General features: G+C 29.6%; 1 protein-coding gene and 1 pseudogene across 1 annotated transcript; one reads left to right on the top strand and one right to left on the bottom strand.

The window, feature by feature from the left end:
• Positions 1 to 538: 538 nt before the first annotated feature.
• On the bottom strand, positions 539 to 6,063 carry LOC118037473 (E3 ubiquitin-protein ligase APD2). Its single transcript, XM_035043468.1, has 11 exons — positions 5,929 to 6,063; positions 5,547 to 5,839; positions 5,277 to 5,383; positions 5,004 to 5,129; positions 4,818 to 4,911; positions 4,561 to 4,635; positions 4,404 to 4,486; positions 2,684 to 2,830; positions 2,326 to 2,398; positions 1,905 to 2,253; positions 539 to 918 (listed from the first exon to the last, which is right to left on the bottom strand). Exons 2-11 carry the CDS (start codon positions 5,836 to 5,838, stop codon positions 843 to 845), a joined length of 1,422 nt encoding a protein of 473 aa, XP_034899359.1. The 5' UTR covers position 5,839; positions 5,929 to 6,063; the 3' UTR covers positions 539 to 842.
• Positions 6,064 to 17,256: 11,193 nt separating this feature from the next.
• LOC118037472 (photosystem II CP43 reaction center protein-like) overlaps positions 17,257 to 18,200 on the top strand; it is a 4,036-nt pseudogene continuing 3,092 nt past the window's right edge.

The raw sequence follows: 18,200 nt of genomic DNA, 5'->3' as shown, positions 1-18,200 counted from the left end.
CATTAAAAAAATATTTTTAGTTGTGATTATAAAAAAAAATAAAATTGATTAAAATTATTATGAGATACGTTTTTACATCTAGAATAAATAAAAAATAAATCTCCATAAATTAAAAAAATAATTTATTTTAGTTTATACAAACTAAAGTTTGAAATGTAGTGTGAGATTCAGTGCAAAAAACGCCAACTAAACAAAGTTTTTCTTTATAATTAAGAAAAAAAACAGAAGCTATTACACTAGCTTCAAATTTATGATATTGTCTTTTTTGTCATGAGACAAAACCACACATACATCTTGCGAGCTAATAAGCATTTCCAGCAGGTAGTCAAGCAATATATAATGTTAACATGAGCAATAATTTTCAGTCTCTTACCTCACTAGCTTCACTAGGTATGAGAAGATTATGTTGATATATTTTGTCACTAAAATAGTAAATTAACCTAATCATCCTGTTGATCAGCTCCTTTGGTCGCAACAAAACCAGACATTAACTCTTTACCATATAATGAAGCTCTACGAAGCTCTCAGAGACCAAATATGAAAAAAGACAGGATAACCTGTTGCATTAAGCCTTTGAATAGTAATGGGTCCTAGGTCTATGAATTCTACGCTTATACAAAGAGATGGTATTACATGGTGGAAAGCCAGAAAAAAAACATGAGGCATGGTCTTCCACTTTAAAGATCAAGCTCATACAATTGCATCTCTCCATCAATGATTTGAATCTACCGCTATACAATCAAATAGTATCTCATGGGCATGAAAGCAATGGTTTAGATGCAACTAATCTATGTTGCAAGTTATTACAGGATATGCGAGTGTTTCGAACTACTTCATGTTGCCTAAACTGTAAAAATCTTCCTCACCTTCCTCATATTCCGACGACATATAGGGCAAGTACCATCAGCTTCTGCTATCCTGCAAATATTAAATTTCAACATATAAATTGGCATCTGATTGGTCAAGATGGTTATTGTGGAAGAAAAATAATAGGCTTGCAGTGGCAAATACAATCAGGATAGCAGTGACCAAATTTTCTTCATACCAAGTCTGACATTTAACGCAGCCCAAAAGAGTAAAGTCGGAAGTAGGAATATGCTAAATAACACTCCAGAAATTTACATTTTTATCAATTACCGATGATATTTGAAAACACTAAAATCATCCGACTCTTGTTATGTGCAATTTCCATTATGCCAGACTTCCTCAATATGGCAGGCTATCAACTTCAACTAGAAATCATGATAGTCCACAAAGTTCCACACAACAAAACCATGGCATGATCGACTTGTTCTTAAAAGGTCAAGCCTAATAATTGGTGTCAGGTCATGATCATGGCTAAACAAAGGATGCAGCCATCTAGCTTCCATTAAAACAATAGCCCAGTAATTAAAAGATAACTTAAAGTGCTTCCATAGACCAGCTAAACCACTGACATGGTATCTCAGTCTCTCTTAGCCTCATTAACCTTCCAGAGAAGGTTTTAATTATTGAGTATAACCATGACATGTGTGCTAAACTTTTAGAGTACTGACATGTTACAGCTCATCAAGTAATGGGTTATCTTGGCCAATAACACAGTAGCCAGTGACACTCCGACTGCAATTGAAAACAATGATATTACACAATGCAAAAGGGGCAACGACTTGTTGCATTGTAAATACTCTGTAAACATGAGCATATTATATTTCTTTCTTCAGTTCGATATGCCACCTACATGCCAAGTGCCAATGAAGTCTAAAACAAATTCTAGGGTTAGGCAGGGCATGCCCTCACAGAATGAGGGAAGCATTGATGCATTCATCAGCCTCTGTTTGCCCACCTGAATTCATCACAAGGTCCAGCATAGTGTTTTTTCAAGATAAGAAAAAAATAATCTAAATGTGCAGGTGGAGAGTAATTACCTAGTTCCACATGCAAAACAAGCAACACAGTGCCCGCACGGGAGGAAGAAACAGTCCCTAGGAGCATCAAAGCAGATTGCACAAAGACGGCGGGTATTATTGCCATTTTCACCATCTCTTGATTTCCCTTCAAGTGAACTTGATGCAAGAAAATCTTCAAGACCCTCTTCATCATTTGAGGCAGAATCATAAGATGAGCCCCAACTTGCAAGGTCATCATCTTTATGTGAAAGCAAGGGAGCTCTCCCAGGTTCCACCTCTCCAAACTGAAGTCTAGTTCCATCTTCATGAACACATTGAAACTTGTTCAAGAAGTTGAAAGCCGCCATCATGATAATAGTCATTCCAACTACAGGCAGAAAAACAAGTAAACATAAGATATCCACAAGTCAAAGTAAGAAGAAGAAACAGAAGATCATACCTATGCCAAGAATATATGTGGCCCATCTTGGCCCGTAGGAGACTTTGACATTCCACTCTTCACTGTATGAACCCTGGGAAAAAAAGAAAAGAAAAAAAAACAGGGATAATAAAGGTTGAGAATCTTCTGTTCTAAAGACTATTTGATGATGATCCTTTCTCTAGTAGTCCTAGGGAGTCTACAATTACAATACCGTAAGATTACCAATCAGCTGGCCTTCAAAGATATGGAATCACCAAAGTAACATTTACAGGTACTTTTAAAAAATCTTTTTTCCTCTTCCATTCAACATAGTTCTTAAGTTTATATGATGACCTTATATTTAAACAGGAGTGAGAATGAGGATCTAGGGATTTACCTCTTCTGGACCAAGAGAGTTTAAGACAACAGCATTTCCATTGGGAAACAAAATGCTCAAACTACACTTGCCATCAGTAAAAGTACACTTGTAGTAAGCTTCAGTGGTATTGTACATGAAAGATCTTACTCTCAGGGTTAACTGGACCTGTTTAAGAAAAGACACCAAAGTAAATAGCGCAAACAGCCATCCAGGAAGGACACAGGAACACTTCAAAATCAACACAAGCTAAAAACAAGATTGTGAAGTAATAAGATGAACACAAAGATATTTCACTCCTATTATGTTGCACATACAGGAAATTGGACCAAATGTTTTTTGAGATTTGAATATATATCTTAAGAATGTTCCGGGTCTAAGGAGAAACTGCATTAACGCACCTTGAACATAAAACAAGCATGGATTGAAATCTAAAATAAATAACGAATATGAAAAAAATCAAATCAAATGATCTTCATCTATCGTCACCATATCAACTCTAGAAATTAGGATAATGTAAGAAGTGACTTGTGGTTTCAGCTTGTTTGCATAATGGCACCTCAGTCTCAGATTATTGTTTATTTTCACTAGAGTCGTGTGGTTTGCTCCACTAGCAGAAGCTTAACACCATTAGCTGGTCGATAATGTGGCATGAAAGAGTTGTTAGTTTAGTAAGACATGTTTTTGGCATGCTGTTGCCAAACTAAAGGAACAAAGAAAACCACTTGTACGAAAAGAGAAAAAAAACTGTCACTAAACTGCCTATGGCTAAAACCACAAACTATTTTTCATGAATAAGAATATGAATGCACTCCAATATTTCAACGTAGAAAGATTGTAGACAGACAGCATAAAATAGAACAGGAAAATTGTATTGGTGGAAGATATAACCCATACTCCAAACTAAAGGAACAAAGAAAACCACTTGTAGGAAAAGAAAAGAAAAAATTGTCACTAAGTGCCAATGACCAAAACCACAAACTACTTTCCATGTTTTGCAAAAAAAAGTTGGTCCTTTCATTGAGTTTCAACTTAGGTTGAGAAGAAAAAGAATATGAATGCACTCCAATCTTTCAATGTTGAAAGATTGTAGACAGGCAGCATAAAATAGAACAGGAAAATTGTATTGGTGGAAGATATAACCCATGCTGGAAAAATAAAGGTAAATTCAGGAAGAACAAAGTACCCAGTTGCCTAGATCATCTCAAAAGCAGCATCTTGTCAAGAGATGAAAAACAATTGCAAAGAAAAATAAGCTACTCTTTCACTTTTTGTGGCATAATTCATGTATCAAAAGGTAACATTAGCTAAATACCGATCACATAGATTCTCATTTTCTTTTGTTAGTGAAACAAATGAAAAATCTACATGGTTTAAGCACCAGCTGCACAAGAAAATTTTCATATTCTGTACTTATTAGCCAAGGTAGAAAAATCACAATGATAAGGTGCATGAGGTTATCTACGTATTGTTCAATGGAAAATATTTCAGCAACTCTAATACATGAAACAAGGAGAGGCACAGTCCTAAAATTTAGTTCATGTCTTTTTGTTCATCAATGATACTAATATCATGTCTAGGAAGCCAAAGAACTCAACAAACAAAGGACGTTCTATCTGTGGTTGGTAATAGAAGCAATAAGATACTCTTGGATTATATCTTTATTAATTGCTAGTAAAACATTCCTAGAACAGGAGATCAATTGATGATACAAATACAGAACGCTACTCTGCAAACTTACCTCAACTTCCTCTGAGTTCAAGTTACCCACTGCAACATAGTAGCTTGCAGATGTGAATATACTCTGCTGGACAAAACCACTTCCTGCGAGAAAAAAAAATGCATATCAGTTAATGTACTTATATGAAGAACACATCAAAATCTCAACACCTATCTACCTTGAATGACATTCCATGATAAAGTGGTGTTTGGACGAGTTGGATTCTCAAGCCATTGAGAAAGGCTTTCACTCCCTGCAATTTTTCCAGATTCAGAATCACATGGAAATAAAACTCAAAAGCCAATTTTATAGCCAACAAAGCAAGATAACTAATTCCCAATTCATGGACTTCCTAGATTTAGGCACCTAGAAGCAAGCATTTATGACTTCCAGAAAAAACACGAAACAAATAAACTAGACAGTTCCTAAGTATACCTTGTGCAATTATAAGGAAAACGGAGGAGATTGGGGAGTTCACCCTGTATGAAATATTTATTTGAGACCCCTCATTCAGAAAATACATGAAGTCCTAGAGAACAAAAGCAAAATATGCATAAGAATAAGCACAAGCACCAAAACCAATTCAAAGCATGACACCATTTCCCATAAAACAACACTTGCCTTGTGAGAATCGGGCGAAACAGAGAAATTAAGAGTTCTATTCCAAGTCTCAACAACATCAAGCGGAGGAGATGTATATAACCCATATAGAATCAGCCCCGGATTAGTATCATACAACTGTTCCACCTAGAGAAAACCAACCAAAATCTATCAAAATTACAACAAAATACCAAATCAAGTTCGAGACCCTCTCTTAAATCCATAACAAAAAGCATCCAAACCATTCGGCCCTCAGTACAACTTCAATAACTACAAATAAAATCACGAATTTACCTTTATAGACTGCACAAATATGGGAGTAGGTTGTAAAAGAACCGAGCATTTCGGTCCTAGGGTTAGCCTCATAGCACCATATACCCCCAAAATCATAGTCATCGACACTGCCAAATAAACAATTAATTATCAGAAATTAAAACCAATAACCGCATTTAACACTAAAAACCTATAAGATTTAATCTAATTTTTGACAATCAAAATTAGGGAAAAAAATAAAATAAACAGAAGTAATTCTAGAGAAACTTGAATTGCTAAATAAATACAAACCGAAGAACCAGAACGTGAGAACCACGACGACACAAGACCACGTGTCATCTCTAACAGAAGCTACATCATTAAACCCAAAATAATTCCCTCGATTAGAAATGTCAATGTATTCCTGCTGCTGCTGCTGCTGCTGCTCTGTCTCTGGCTGTCTAAATTCGAGTTGACGTAACCGTTGATCATGATCATGATCATATTCTTCGCGGATTGGAAACGAAGTGTGATTTGAAGATGATGATGAAGCAGCAGCGGAATGATCCCTAGAAGAAACAGAAATTTGATCCGGCTGTTCCATTCTAAGAAGAAAAGAGGGAAAGAAAAGATGGTTAATTGGAGAAAAATTGGAAACCCTAAGTTAACCCTAGAGGGAGAAATTGGAGCAAACCTTGGAGAATTTGAAGAGGGGAATCCATGAGAGTTGATGATGATGGTGAGTTACTGGAACTGACTCACCAGTCAGTCTTCCGTTTTCTGAAAAAGACTGGTAGATGTGAATTCTGGCGCTTATATAGGATTTTTTAATTTTGTGTTCTGTTGTTGTGTTTTTTTTTAAGGACGTGTTATGTGGACCAATCAGAGGGGTTTGGGATTTGAAGGGAGGGTGTTGTGGTAAATAGGATTTGTTTCCGAGTTACGTGGTGGGTGGATGTTGGCTTACTTCTGTGCCGGTATGAGTTGTAATGTTGGAGTCCAATGCTCAATTAATGAAGCATTACTGAATCTTTACAGATATCGGGGGGCTTAAAAATAAAAGAAAAGTAAAAAAAAACATGAATAATTTATCGACAATATTTACTTATAGTGCATAGCTGCACAGGTTAAAAAATATGTTTGGGTGATGAAACTACGTTTTAAAAAAATTATAATCTCAACTAGTTAAATAATCATATTTTATTTTAATTATGTGATAAAAAAAAATAAATGTTTTTTTTAATAACTATAATAATTGAGAAAAAAAATCTTTTTAAGGAGAAAAAAATAATTTAATCAATTTTCAACCAATTGAGCATGAAATGATGAAATTAGATTTAAAAAAAAATTAGCATAAGTCAACACAAGCCAGCATGATGGACATGTAATCTAAGCAATAATGAGCGATTCAACATAGGTTAATCCACCTGACCCGTATTCCAAGTCATGAGATCAGGATAACCCGATAAAAAAAATCAAAGAAAATCAGAAAGCTAATTTAAAAAAAAAATATATCGAATAACAAAATTAAAAAAAATAAGCTAAGAAAAAAATATGTCAATCTCTGTTAACTTTTCAAACTTATGACCTAGGTTATTAAATCAGAAGGATGAAAATTGAAAAAAAAATCAATCACACAAAAGAATTCAAAATTTAAAAACTAATAATAAAAAGAATAGGGATGATAATCGAAATAAAAAATAAATTAGAGGAAACTATAAGTTTTTATTGGATGGTTAAATTAAAAAGAAGAACAACTTCAACAAAAAGATAAATAAAAAGAATGAGTATCAAATTGAAAAAAATAATATACTATAAATTTGGATTAAATATTAAAATTGAAAACCAATAAAACTTTTACAAAAGGGTCAAGAAAAAAAATCAAAAGAATAAGATCAAATTAAAAAAAAAATGTATAACAAATTGGTATTGAAGAATGAAATTAAAAACAAGTAAAACTTTTAGAAATGGGCTAAGAACAAGAATTAGAAATTAAAAAAATAGGGATTAAAGTTGAAATATTAAAAATAAAAAGGACTAAGTTGTAATTTTCACAGGAGGAGAGAGAGAAGAAAAAAGAATCCATCAACAATATACCACGCCATCACCTTCGACAACCATCACCCTAACAGGAAAATGACGCGTTGTTGCTTACAACCAACGATAAGATGGAAAATCATTTTCTTCCATCAAGAGGTGGCACCAATTTCATCCAAAGTATGCAAGTGCCTCTCACGTGTTGGTGTGTAACTGACACACACAAATAACTTTTCCCATTTAATTAATAATTAATCTATATAAAAATACCAAATTACCCTGCATGAAATTGGTAATAACATAAAATAGAGTGAAAAGACTAAAAGGCCCCTTGATGCAAGGTTTAAATTTTTTATTCCAAGGGTAAACTTGTCATTTAACCATATTTTTAAAAATAAAAAGACAAAAGTATCCCTCTTTGATAGTTTTAAAGAGTTTGACTTAGAGGATAGTTAGGTCATTGGTTTTTTTGGGAAGGGAAAAAAATGAAATTACACTATTGTGGTAAATAGTGAATTATATTTGTACAATAAAAATGCCATTAGTTTTACCTTTTTAAAAATAAAAAATAAATATAGTCGTTCGAACTCTCTCACTTTTTTCTTTCTCTACCCTCTCTTCTCATTTTCTCTCTCTCTTGTCTTTTTTTTTCTCTATTCTTTTTTTCTTCTTTGCCAAACTAGGTTGTGTGACACATATCTTTTGTGTATTTTTGTTCTTAGACAAATTCTCTATGCAAACACCATATTTTTTCTTCACAAAAAAAAAAAAAAACAAAAATGCACATGTAAAATTCTCTACGCAAACACCATATTAACTAAACTTCACTTTATAAATAACAATTTTTTTTTAATTTTTAATTGTAATTATCACAAAATTATACTTTACCATTGAAATTAAATTTATAGTTATGAATGTATGATAATAATGACAATCAATTAACAACATGTAAAATTGATGATTAATGTCCTTTAATGTTATATATAATATTTCTATATAAAGTACTAAATGATATATGATGTAAGTTTGATAGTTGATGTGTTGTTTTAAAAATACATAATAAAACATAATTTAAAAAATAGTAAGTAAACGATTCAACACTATATACACTAAACTTAAAAGAGATATTGAATGATTTATATACACAACCGCACTAATAACTAATATATGTAATGACATAATATTATATTTTTAAATCATTCCCATGGTATTAATTTTTAGATGTAACTTTGATTAGATATATTTGAAATTATTAGCACTAATTTATTAAGATTTGCTTTTACGAGGTGCTAAAGAAATTTTAAAAATATTTTTTTGAAAACTATTTAATCAACTTAAGTACTTGACATGTGAAAAAACTTTTATCTGATCTAATCTAATTGAATGCATATTACATATAAATTATAGCTATTGATTTATCAAGTCAAAGAGAAATATATAAAAACCTACCCCGGCAATTGCCATCCAAACATTATAAAGGAGATGTCATCTGAACTTAAAAATGAGACCATAATGAAATCTAGCTTTTCCTTGTATCATGAAAACTACTATTTATATGGATTTAGAGCCTGTTTGTTTTTGCGGTGGAAAAAAGATTTTTGAAAAAATTAAAAATTTTTTGCTTTAAATTATTTTTTGGTTGTTTTTATATCGTTTTGATATACTAATGTAAAAAATAAGTTTTTTTTTTTAAAAAAAACATCATGTTAATGCATTTTCAAGTAAAATACACTTTGAAAAGTAAATACAATCACAATACTAAATAGGCTTTTAGTCAGTAATTCTAGTAGATATAGTAAACACTATATGAATATGGTCAGTAATTCTTCTAACACAATTAAATTAATAATTTGGAGATATAGTTAAAAGGTTTAAGCAATTTTAGAGTTTAATTGATATAGATTGATAATTAGGTATAGTTGATAGGGTTACAAGAGAAGGGTCTTATATGAATAAATACAAATGAAACTAGTTACCGAGCATTTAATGCTTGGGTTTTTTATAAACCCACAACTTGGTCTGGTGGGTTTAGGATTTTCCAAGTTGTCTTTTTATTCTAGAACTTTCAGCTAACAAATTCATACAAGATAGCCTATATCTTGGATGTAATAATGGAGATCCATAAAAACATTGTATTTTCATTATGGTCTTTTATGAATAAAAGGGAATTTTTATCCATGAAATTTAAGTTTAAGAAGAAATTTAGATGTATTAAACAATTTATATATATATATATATATATTATATATATATATATGAGCATAACTTTTAATATGATTATTGAATCGAGTTGAAATAAGTCAATTGACTATATAACTAGTTGAGGTTGTCTTCATATCCAAATTAGGCTAAGAAATTATTATTTGAAATTTTCTTTATTTCCCTAGTTATTTTTAGGTTCATTATCTAGTTAGGTTTTAGAATTTCATTTTGATTTAGTTTTTATTAGTTAGGTCAATTTAGTCAATATTTCAACAATTTTGTAATTTATTTTTAAAAATAGTTAAGAATGATTATCTAAAACTTTTCAATTCAAATTTTTTCTATTGTTTAGGATTGTAATTTTAGAGTAAAAAAAAAATCATTTTCTTCTCATGTATACTATCTAAAGAAATTCCTTTGTTTCTAAGTAAAATATGCATGAAAAAAAGGCAGGGTTTGAGGATAGTTAAATTTGTTAAGCAATGGCTAAAAAAGGTGAAAAGAAAATGTGTTAAAAAGAAGACATCTCATTATAAACATCAATCACAAGAAACAAACAACCATAACTTCTCATGCATAAATCAACTAATTTTCAGGCTAGCATAAGCTGAATTTATTACTTAAAAATAGGATGTAAAAGAGGTGAAATGCATGCTTATAAGCTCATTGTTACAATTTGATCACAAATATAAGAAATTTAGAAATAAAGGATCTATAAATTCAAGTGAATAGGAGGGCTAATGAACCTGAGAATATAATCAAACAAGAATGGAAATTTGTTGGTGTCTGTGAAAACGGATAAAGTTTGCTAAAAAAAAATCTTAATTTTAAAACTTTGAGGAAGCCCACAACCACCTAACCAATAAAATTTTGAGGACAACCATTACTTTTACCAAACTCTATGAGGTCATATCTACACAAGCAATATAGTCATCCTTGTGAATATGTTTGATCTTGATAGACCGATAAATAGATGAATAGCTCTGAAAAATACATTTGCCACCAAGCCCATTATGAAAAAGGAGAAAATTAGTAACCTTACTTTGTAGGTATCAACATTGCTATAATTGATAGTCTTTTTTCTAAAAGGTTTCTTTATAGCTTATTTCAAGTGCAATAAGAAGATACCACAATGTCTAGTCTTTATGAACCAAATTTTTACATAACCTAATACAAATATGCCTTAATCATGTACCTTTTATTACTAGCATAACCATTTTAGGATTCAACATCAGCTAGAGTTTGTGGTTCATAAGATTTATAGTTTTTAAGAGCTCTAATATTGTTACAACTCTGCAATATTAAAAATCAATGATTTATTAGAATTTTAGTGCAATTAGGAGATAATTAGTTAATTAATTATTTTCTTAGTTAGATAAGGATATAAGTCTTAGCTTTGTAGGATTTGTAAGTTTATATAAAGCCACCTTAAACATTCAGAATATACATGAGAATAATAATAATAATAATAATAATAATAATAATAATAATAATAAGAGAAAACAATAGCTGATGTGTTTTGTTAGAGCAAAACCTATATGAGTTTTGTTTAAGACTTGATATCAGAGCTAATAGGTTGAAAAAAAAGAAGCAATCTTAGCTGAGAAAATAAAATAAAATAAAAAGGCATATGCGAAGTAGTAATATCTTTGACAACATAAGACATAACAACATTATATGCTATATAAAAAAAAAAACTAATGCAACAATAATTTGTTTTTTTTGGAAGAAAAAGACCAATAACTTGCATTCGACCATTATACATTGTCATCCTTAAAATTACAACAATAGATCACATTCTAGATAGCATTACATTATCGTTATTCATTACATGATGGTAGCTGAGCAACAATAGTTTTATAGTTGAATTCCATTATTTATTAGCTATAGAGTGAAAAATAAAGTATCAAGTTAAAGAGTAACTTCCAAATGATTTAGTAGCTTTCTAAACAACTCAGCACATTTATGCTAGCACTAAAATATCTTTAAGTCACAGTTAAAGAGGAATTCTTTCATAGCTTGCAGAAGCAGACAAGAGAGATCTTCAAATTATTTAAGGGATCAAGAAGCTTAACAATTAAAATTACAGTACATGGTTAACATGCATGATGTTTTTTATATGCATGGCCATGGCCTGTAAGAGATAGTCAACGATGTTGAAGATACACAACTAACCAAATATATGAATGTAGGTTTGTGTAAGTGAGAGATTAAAATCAGTAAAGTAATGTTTGCTTTGAATATCACAATTGAAGAAAAGATGTTAGAGCACATTTGGGGATCTATATCGCCCATAGAAAGATGCAACATCCTTGTTAGTCTTTTCTCACAGAAGAATGATGTCAAATTGTAACTTCTTGAGAATGAGTTGTTGTCGATGACACAACGAAACATAATGATTTCTTAATATTTTAATAAGGTGAAATAACATGCCATGAGATTTGTAAATTAGAACCTAATGCAACTATTTAAGAAACTAGGATGAAAAGAATAATTATCCATATTTTAAAAACCAAATACCAAAGTTTTATTATTACAGTAGAAGGGTGGCTTTTCAACCATTACTAGTTGAGTTTGAAAACTTGCTTACTAGTCAAGAAAATATGGCTCAGCAAATGGCAGGAATCTCATTGAAGGGTAAAAAGGAAGCACTCTACACCAACAATAATAAAAGTAAATAGATGCATATTTAGAAAGGCATAATCAATAGTTAGTACATTGATGATGAATCCAATAAGGATGGTGATAAAGAGAAAAATTATCAAAGAATTGAAAGCTTTTATAAAGAAAGAGTTTCGTAGAACTATGGCAATGATAGAATATTTAAAAACATATATCATAATTATATATAAAAATAAGGACTATTGGTTTAAAAAGCCGATAGAAAACATTAAGGAAAATTTTAAAATACTAAGATTATTTTAAATAAAAAAATTATAATATTTTTAAAATTTTAGATAATTTTGTAATTTTATGATATGGATTATCTTACATAATTTACCTATCATACAAAGAGCAAAATAAATTCATAGAACCTTAAGGTTTAGAAATCTATTACATTAGCCTCTTACCTGCATTTTGGTCACTCGAGACTTTGAACGTTCATTGACCATTCACCATGCATAGCCCTCCATAATTGCTCCTTTCAAGAATTCTTTTTTTTTTCCTTATAATTTATCATATAAACTGGAAAGCAATTACTACTCTTGTTATCAAGAGCAATTTAATATTGTTTCCATAACAAATGGAGGGATTGATGGCAAACCTCTAAAAAATTGGATAAATTATTAAATTCTAATATTTTTTAATACAATCAAAATATTTTTTTTAATGTCATTCCTTAATCTCAATTAAAAGAATTTTTTTTGACCTGTTTGTGCTGTATTAATCCCACCCCAGTCTTTTTGAAAAGTGGAATCTTTAACTAACAAAAGACAATTAGATGCTTCTCCTTTGCTCCCATTAACACACATAAAATATTAGAAAAAAATGAAATTATTCATTAAGGAAAAATGACAACATAAATGAGGAAATTATCTTCATGCATGTGTCTCAAAATAGCTGAAATAGCCACTGATAAGGGAAGGAGAAACAACCAGACCTTCAAAACTAATTATTAACCATAATAGCATCGACTGAATCTAGTAAAGTATAGAGTGGATCTCTTGTCAAAATAAAAATAGAAGGTCAGGATGTAAATGATTAAGAAACACTCCTTCTTCTTCTTCTTCTTCTTTAGAATTTCATTAAACATCATTACAAAATTCAAATGGGGGATGTTGAAATGCAGGCAAAGGAAAGAGCTGTTGAATCCAAGAGTAGAATCTAAGAGGGATGGAAAATTATCGGTATTTGCAAGAAAGGATGGTACAAGGTACAAAGACGGCTTAAGATTTAGAGGGTATTTGACAGTGCATTTGGAAAACGCTTCCAAAAAAATTTGAATTTTTTTTTCACTTTGAATTAATATATTTTTAAATTATTTTGATGTACTAATCTCAAAAATTATTTTTAAAAAATAAAAAAACATTATTAACATACTTTTCTGAGTAAAAAACACTTTTAAAAGTAACTACAACCACACCCCCAAATACGCTCTTAACTCAAATCGTTAAGAGCAATGCTTAGAGAAGTCAGAATCATGCATGGATGCCACAAGCCTGGCATTTTCTTTTGTATCATACACTGTATTGCCAGAGGAAAAAAAGGGTGCCATTTTTCAATAGATCATGGCAAGGCAAGTTCCTTCAAACAGGTATTAGGTGTGTTATTATGTAGGCTTAGTGAATGTTGCTTGTGATTAATTAACATAGCTAGATAGAATGAAACAATACAGAAGCAGATTTAGAAAAAAAAAAATGTTGTTGTTTCTCAGAGATGGTTTGCCTCTTTCTTTTTGCTCTTGAACATGGACAGGGTTGCCCAGTTCTGCATCTTGAGGTATTAATATAAATATATAGCATTGTCTGATCCTACCTTTTGATCTATCAAAAGTACTGAATTTTAGCTCATTGTTCTATTTGATTCTCCATTTTATTGAGATTGAGAGGATGATTTAGGTAATCAAAAGATTCTTTGAATTTATTTTCATTAAATCATAGATTAATGGCCGCCAAGCTGTGTGAATCTGATAGGTAATGATCATGGTCTTGTGCAATTGTATGTATTGTGGCTACAAACACATGGAAATTTTACAACATCTATGTTTCTTGAATATCGACAACAATTTCTGAGTTCTATTATTTTGGCTAAGTTATTAAAAAATTACTCTCAATTCTGGTTTAAACTGAATTTAGTTCATGATCTTTGATTTTTTTTTTAATTTGAATGCCTCAACCTAATTTTTGTAAAAAAATTAACACTTCTCGTTAATTTTGACCGTAAATAATAATTTAGAAAGATGATACTTGTTATGGAAACACATGATTTGAAAAAACAAATTAATGAAGGGTAAAAAAGCTCGGGAAAAAGGTTTTTTATTATTATTAAAATGTAGTTCATCGTATTCAAATAAAAAAAAAAGTTCAAAGTAATATTACTTAATATTACCTTTTTTCACTATCATTAACTATCTCATACTTCTAGTAATTTAATAGCCTGTTTGGAAGTGTAGTTGTGGTTGTTTTTTAAAATATTTTTCACCAAAAAATATATCAAAATATTTTTTTTATTTTTTTTAAATTAATTTTGATTCAGTATATTAAAATTATCTAAAAACATAAAAAAAATTAATTTGAAGTAAAGAAAAAAAATTTAATTTTTTTTAAAAATATTTTTAAAATATAAAAATAAACAGGGTTTTAGTAAAAAAAATTAAAGTGATTTTGCTTTTTCTTTTTCAAAAAATCCACTCTCTTTTTTAAAATTCTTTCTTCTATTGGATGTAAGCGTTATTTAAACCCACGTGGAGATTCAATAAGAAAAGCCACTCTCTTTTTTAATATATATATATATATATATATATATGTCAATGATTTCATCAATAAAATATGCCAATTTTTCTTGGAGATTTATAGAGAGCTATTAACTATTTTGATATAGCTCGACGAATTCATTGACATAATTTGTATGTCGGTTAATAATGTTAGGGAATTTGTCAGTGATATATGACCAGTTATCAATATGTAGCTCGTCAGTGATTCATTGATATATTTAATGACATATTGGCCAACAGAAAAATGGTTTACAAATCTTTTTTACGTAAATATTTCATTGGTGTTTTTGTCAATAAATAACTTTACCGAATGAATTGTAGACGAACTTGAAATTTCAAATGAGAAACTCAACGACCACAAATTTTTCATAAAAAAATTCATTGGTGATTTATATATCATAGAAATATAGCTTAAACACCAACGAATTTAATAATGTTTTTTTAAAAATTTGTGATCTATATATTGGATAGTGATAAATGAGTGGTGACAGTGAATTATTTTTATTTAATAACTCACGTGTATTTTAAAAACTTATTATCCTTATGAAATTTTGTCAAGATATGACATCACTCTAAATAAAAAACTATTTAGAAATTTGTTTGACAAAATGCTTCGAGCCTCTTTTCCACTATTTTTTATTAAATTAATAATATACATACATAGTTCTTGAAGTGTCTATTTTTGTCTGTAAAAAACATTTTGATCCAAAAGTTAATTGCTTATTTGCATCACTTAAATATATATTTCTATAAAAAATTAGAAATAACTTATAAATTAATGTTTAAAAAATTCAATCCATAACTTTTGCTACATGATTTATAAAATAAAATTTTTATTCGATTTGTAATTTGTCTCATAAAAATATAAAAGTAATGTGAATCAAATGATACGAAAGTTCCATAAAAAACTTACATCAATTTATAAATTATTACCTTTTAAAACATTTGTCAAAACTAATTAAAAATTTTGAAAAAATAATAATTAAAAAATAAACTAAGAGGGCTCATCATTTCACTATGCACACACTAACACTATATTGTGTATTCGCACAATGAAATTATTATTTTGCTTTCAGAGGGAAATTTCATTTAACTTGGTTTTAGGAGTAAGAAGATCTTTTACATAGAATCCATTAATCATTATTCAAAAAAACATAATTAATTAGTCTTTTTACTTCTTTATTACATAATGTAACTACTAAATTAATGTTAAAAGAAAAAATATTTTGCTTAGGTCATTAGGTTTTTTGTTTTTTTTGCAAAATGCAATTTCTTAAATGTCCCTCAAAATTAAACTTTTTGGGATTTCGATGCAATGACACTTTTTTCAATTTCTATGGTTTTTGCTATTTTCATGTGGGATTAAGGGGTAATTGAGACTTTTGAATGAAAAGACACACCAACAAGTGGATGTTTCTCATATTTTTTTGGTGGCACATGCGACGTGAAAAAACTCTGAACATTGCCTTCTAGGACAACATTTGATGCGCCTCATCACCCTCATCATGGTGGTGAGGTGCGTGTCACCAAAAGATCTACAGTTGAACTCCAGTCACATGTTTTTTCCCTCCTTTCCTCTTTTTCTTTCTAGAAAAATATGCCGGCCATTGCAAAAAAAAAAACAAAAAACAAAGAAGTTTGAGTATTTATTTGTTGAGTCAAATGAGGTCCTCATTATTTTAATTGCAATGTATTTAATCTTGAATCATTTATTGATTTTTTTTTTAATTTCATTCCTCTACATTTAATTTTTATATCAAATTCAGTTCTCATTTTTTATTGATATTTTTATTTTTTTCTTATCCTATTCTTAATTGAAATTGTTATCGTCAGCATATTATACTCATAGTATGAACAGTTTTTTGAAATTGTCAATAGAATGAATTTCATTCGATTTTTCTATATTATTATATTCTAATAATATAGATAATATAGAAAAAATTATATAGAATCTATTTACCTTACATAGATTTGATGTAGAATCTATTTCTATAGATATGGATTATCCGCATGCTGGCTCATTTCGGAATTGAATCAAATGGGCCTTTTTAACTCAGTGGTAGAGTAACGCCATGGTAAGGCATAAGTCATCGGTTCAAATCCAATAAGGGGCTTTGTCTTTTTTTCGTAAAACTCCCGCGAGAGTATTTCTATTTGAAGGGAGATTCCATTTGAAGGGGGAATAGAGATATTGTTAATATTTGCAATAAATAAGGTAAGAAACTCTGTATTTCTAATAAATAGAATTCTTCTAAATTCTAAATTAAATTAGAAGGTTAACATTATAATGATTTATACTCGAATTTAGAGTATACTGATATAGTAATTATAGTTATAAAATTAAACATTTGTTTATTATATTAAAATGAATAATGATAAGTTGGCTCTTAAATCGTCAAACTTTCCTATTTTATAGGAGTCCAATCAAATCAATTGTAAAGATTAGATTAGAAATCAATAAAAGAAAAAGTAAGTGGACCTAACCCATTGAATCATGACTATATCCACTATTCTAATAGTCAAATTCGATATAGATGAAATTGGAACAGTAGATCCACTTTTTTCTTTCATTTTCATATTTCTTTAGACTCCGAAAAAAAAATTCTGTCGATATTTCTGATTCAATCTTTTTGTTCCTAGTTATCTAGTTATTTTATAGGAATAAATTACTATTTCCTTCCTCTATTCCGTAGAAAAGTTTATTCGAAGTCACAACATAAAACATAATAAAACATATTAAGGGAATTAAAAATATCTTTCTTTGATTCCAGAACACAATTTATATTGATATTTATATCTATATAATATATAAGATTAATAGGTGCGATAAAAAGACTTTCGTTTCATTTCAAATTTCCTATTATTTATTTAATATTGTATTGAATTTAATAATAGAAAAATTCATTCTCATTTTTCTTTTCTAACAGATAACAGATATACAATAAAGTAAATAGAAAAAAAGGTTCGAAGTGTCTTTCGCGCTTTGACCTGTGAAAGGGCGTATTCTGGGGTTTTATCTTCATCTGAAGAAAAAAGAAATATAAGAAAGACGACATTAAAATGAAAGAATAAAGAATAAAATAAGAAAAGTATATGATATGGTAGTAGTTTAATGCACATAGAAATTAGAAGAGTACATAAAAATATTTCTTTTTATAAATATCACAAACAAGATCCAAGAATAAGATTCGTTTGATAGAATGAGATTTGAGGATCAACTGGTAACGAAAGAGGGGATAACTTGTTTCTTGAATGATTTTTTTTAAAAATTCATCTATTGGATTGATGAGTCG

Source organism: Populus alba, chromosome 16, assembly GCF_005239225.2.
Source record: "Populus alba chromosome 16, ASM523922v2, whole genome shotgun sequence".
NCBI classification, from domain to species: Eukaryota; Viridiplantae; Streptophyta; class Magnoliopsida; order Malpighiales; family Salicaceae; genus Populus; species Populus alba.
The sequence above is the reverse complement of the archived record's forward strand: the minus strand, read 5'-3'. Positions and strand labels throughout refer to the sequence as shown.

Bases quoted from the DNA above. Each gene is read 5' to 3' on its own strand.
- LOC118037473 (XM_035043468.1), bottom strand. From the start codon at position 5,838: ATGGAACAGCCGGATCAAATTTCTGTTTCTTCTAGGGATCATTCCGCT. The intron at 4,912-5,003 runs GCAAGTGTTGTT...TTTGTTCTCTAG, and splicing joins TTTCGCCCGATTCTCACAAG to GACTTCATGTATTTTCTGAA. The intron at 919-1,904 runs GTAATTACTCTC...TAATATTTGCAG, and splicing joins TGTTTTGCATGTGGAACTAG to GATAGCAGAAGCTGATGGTA.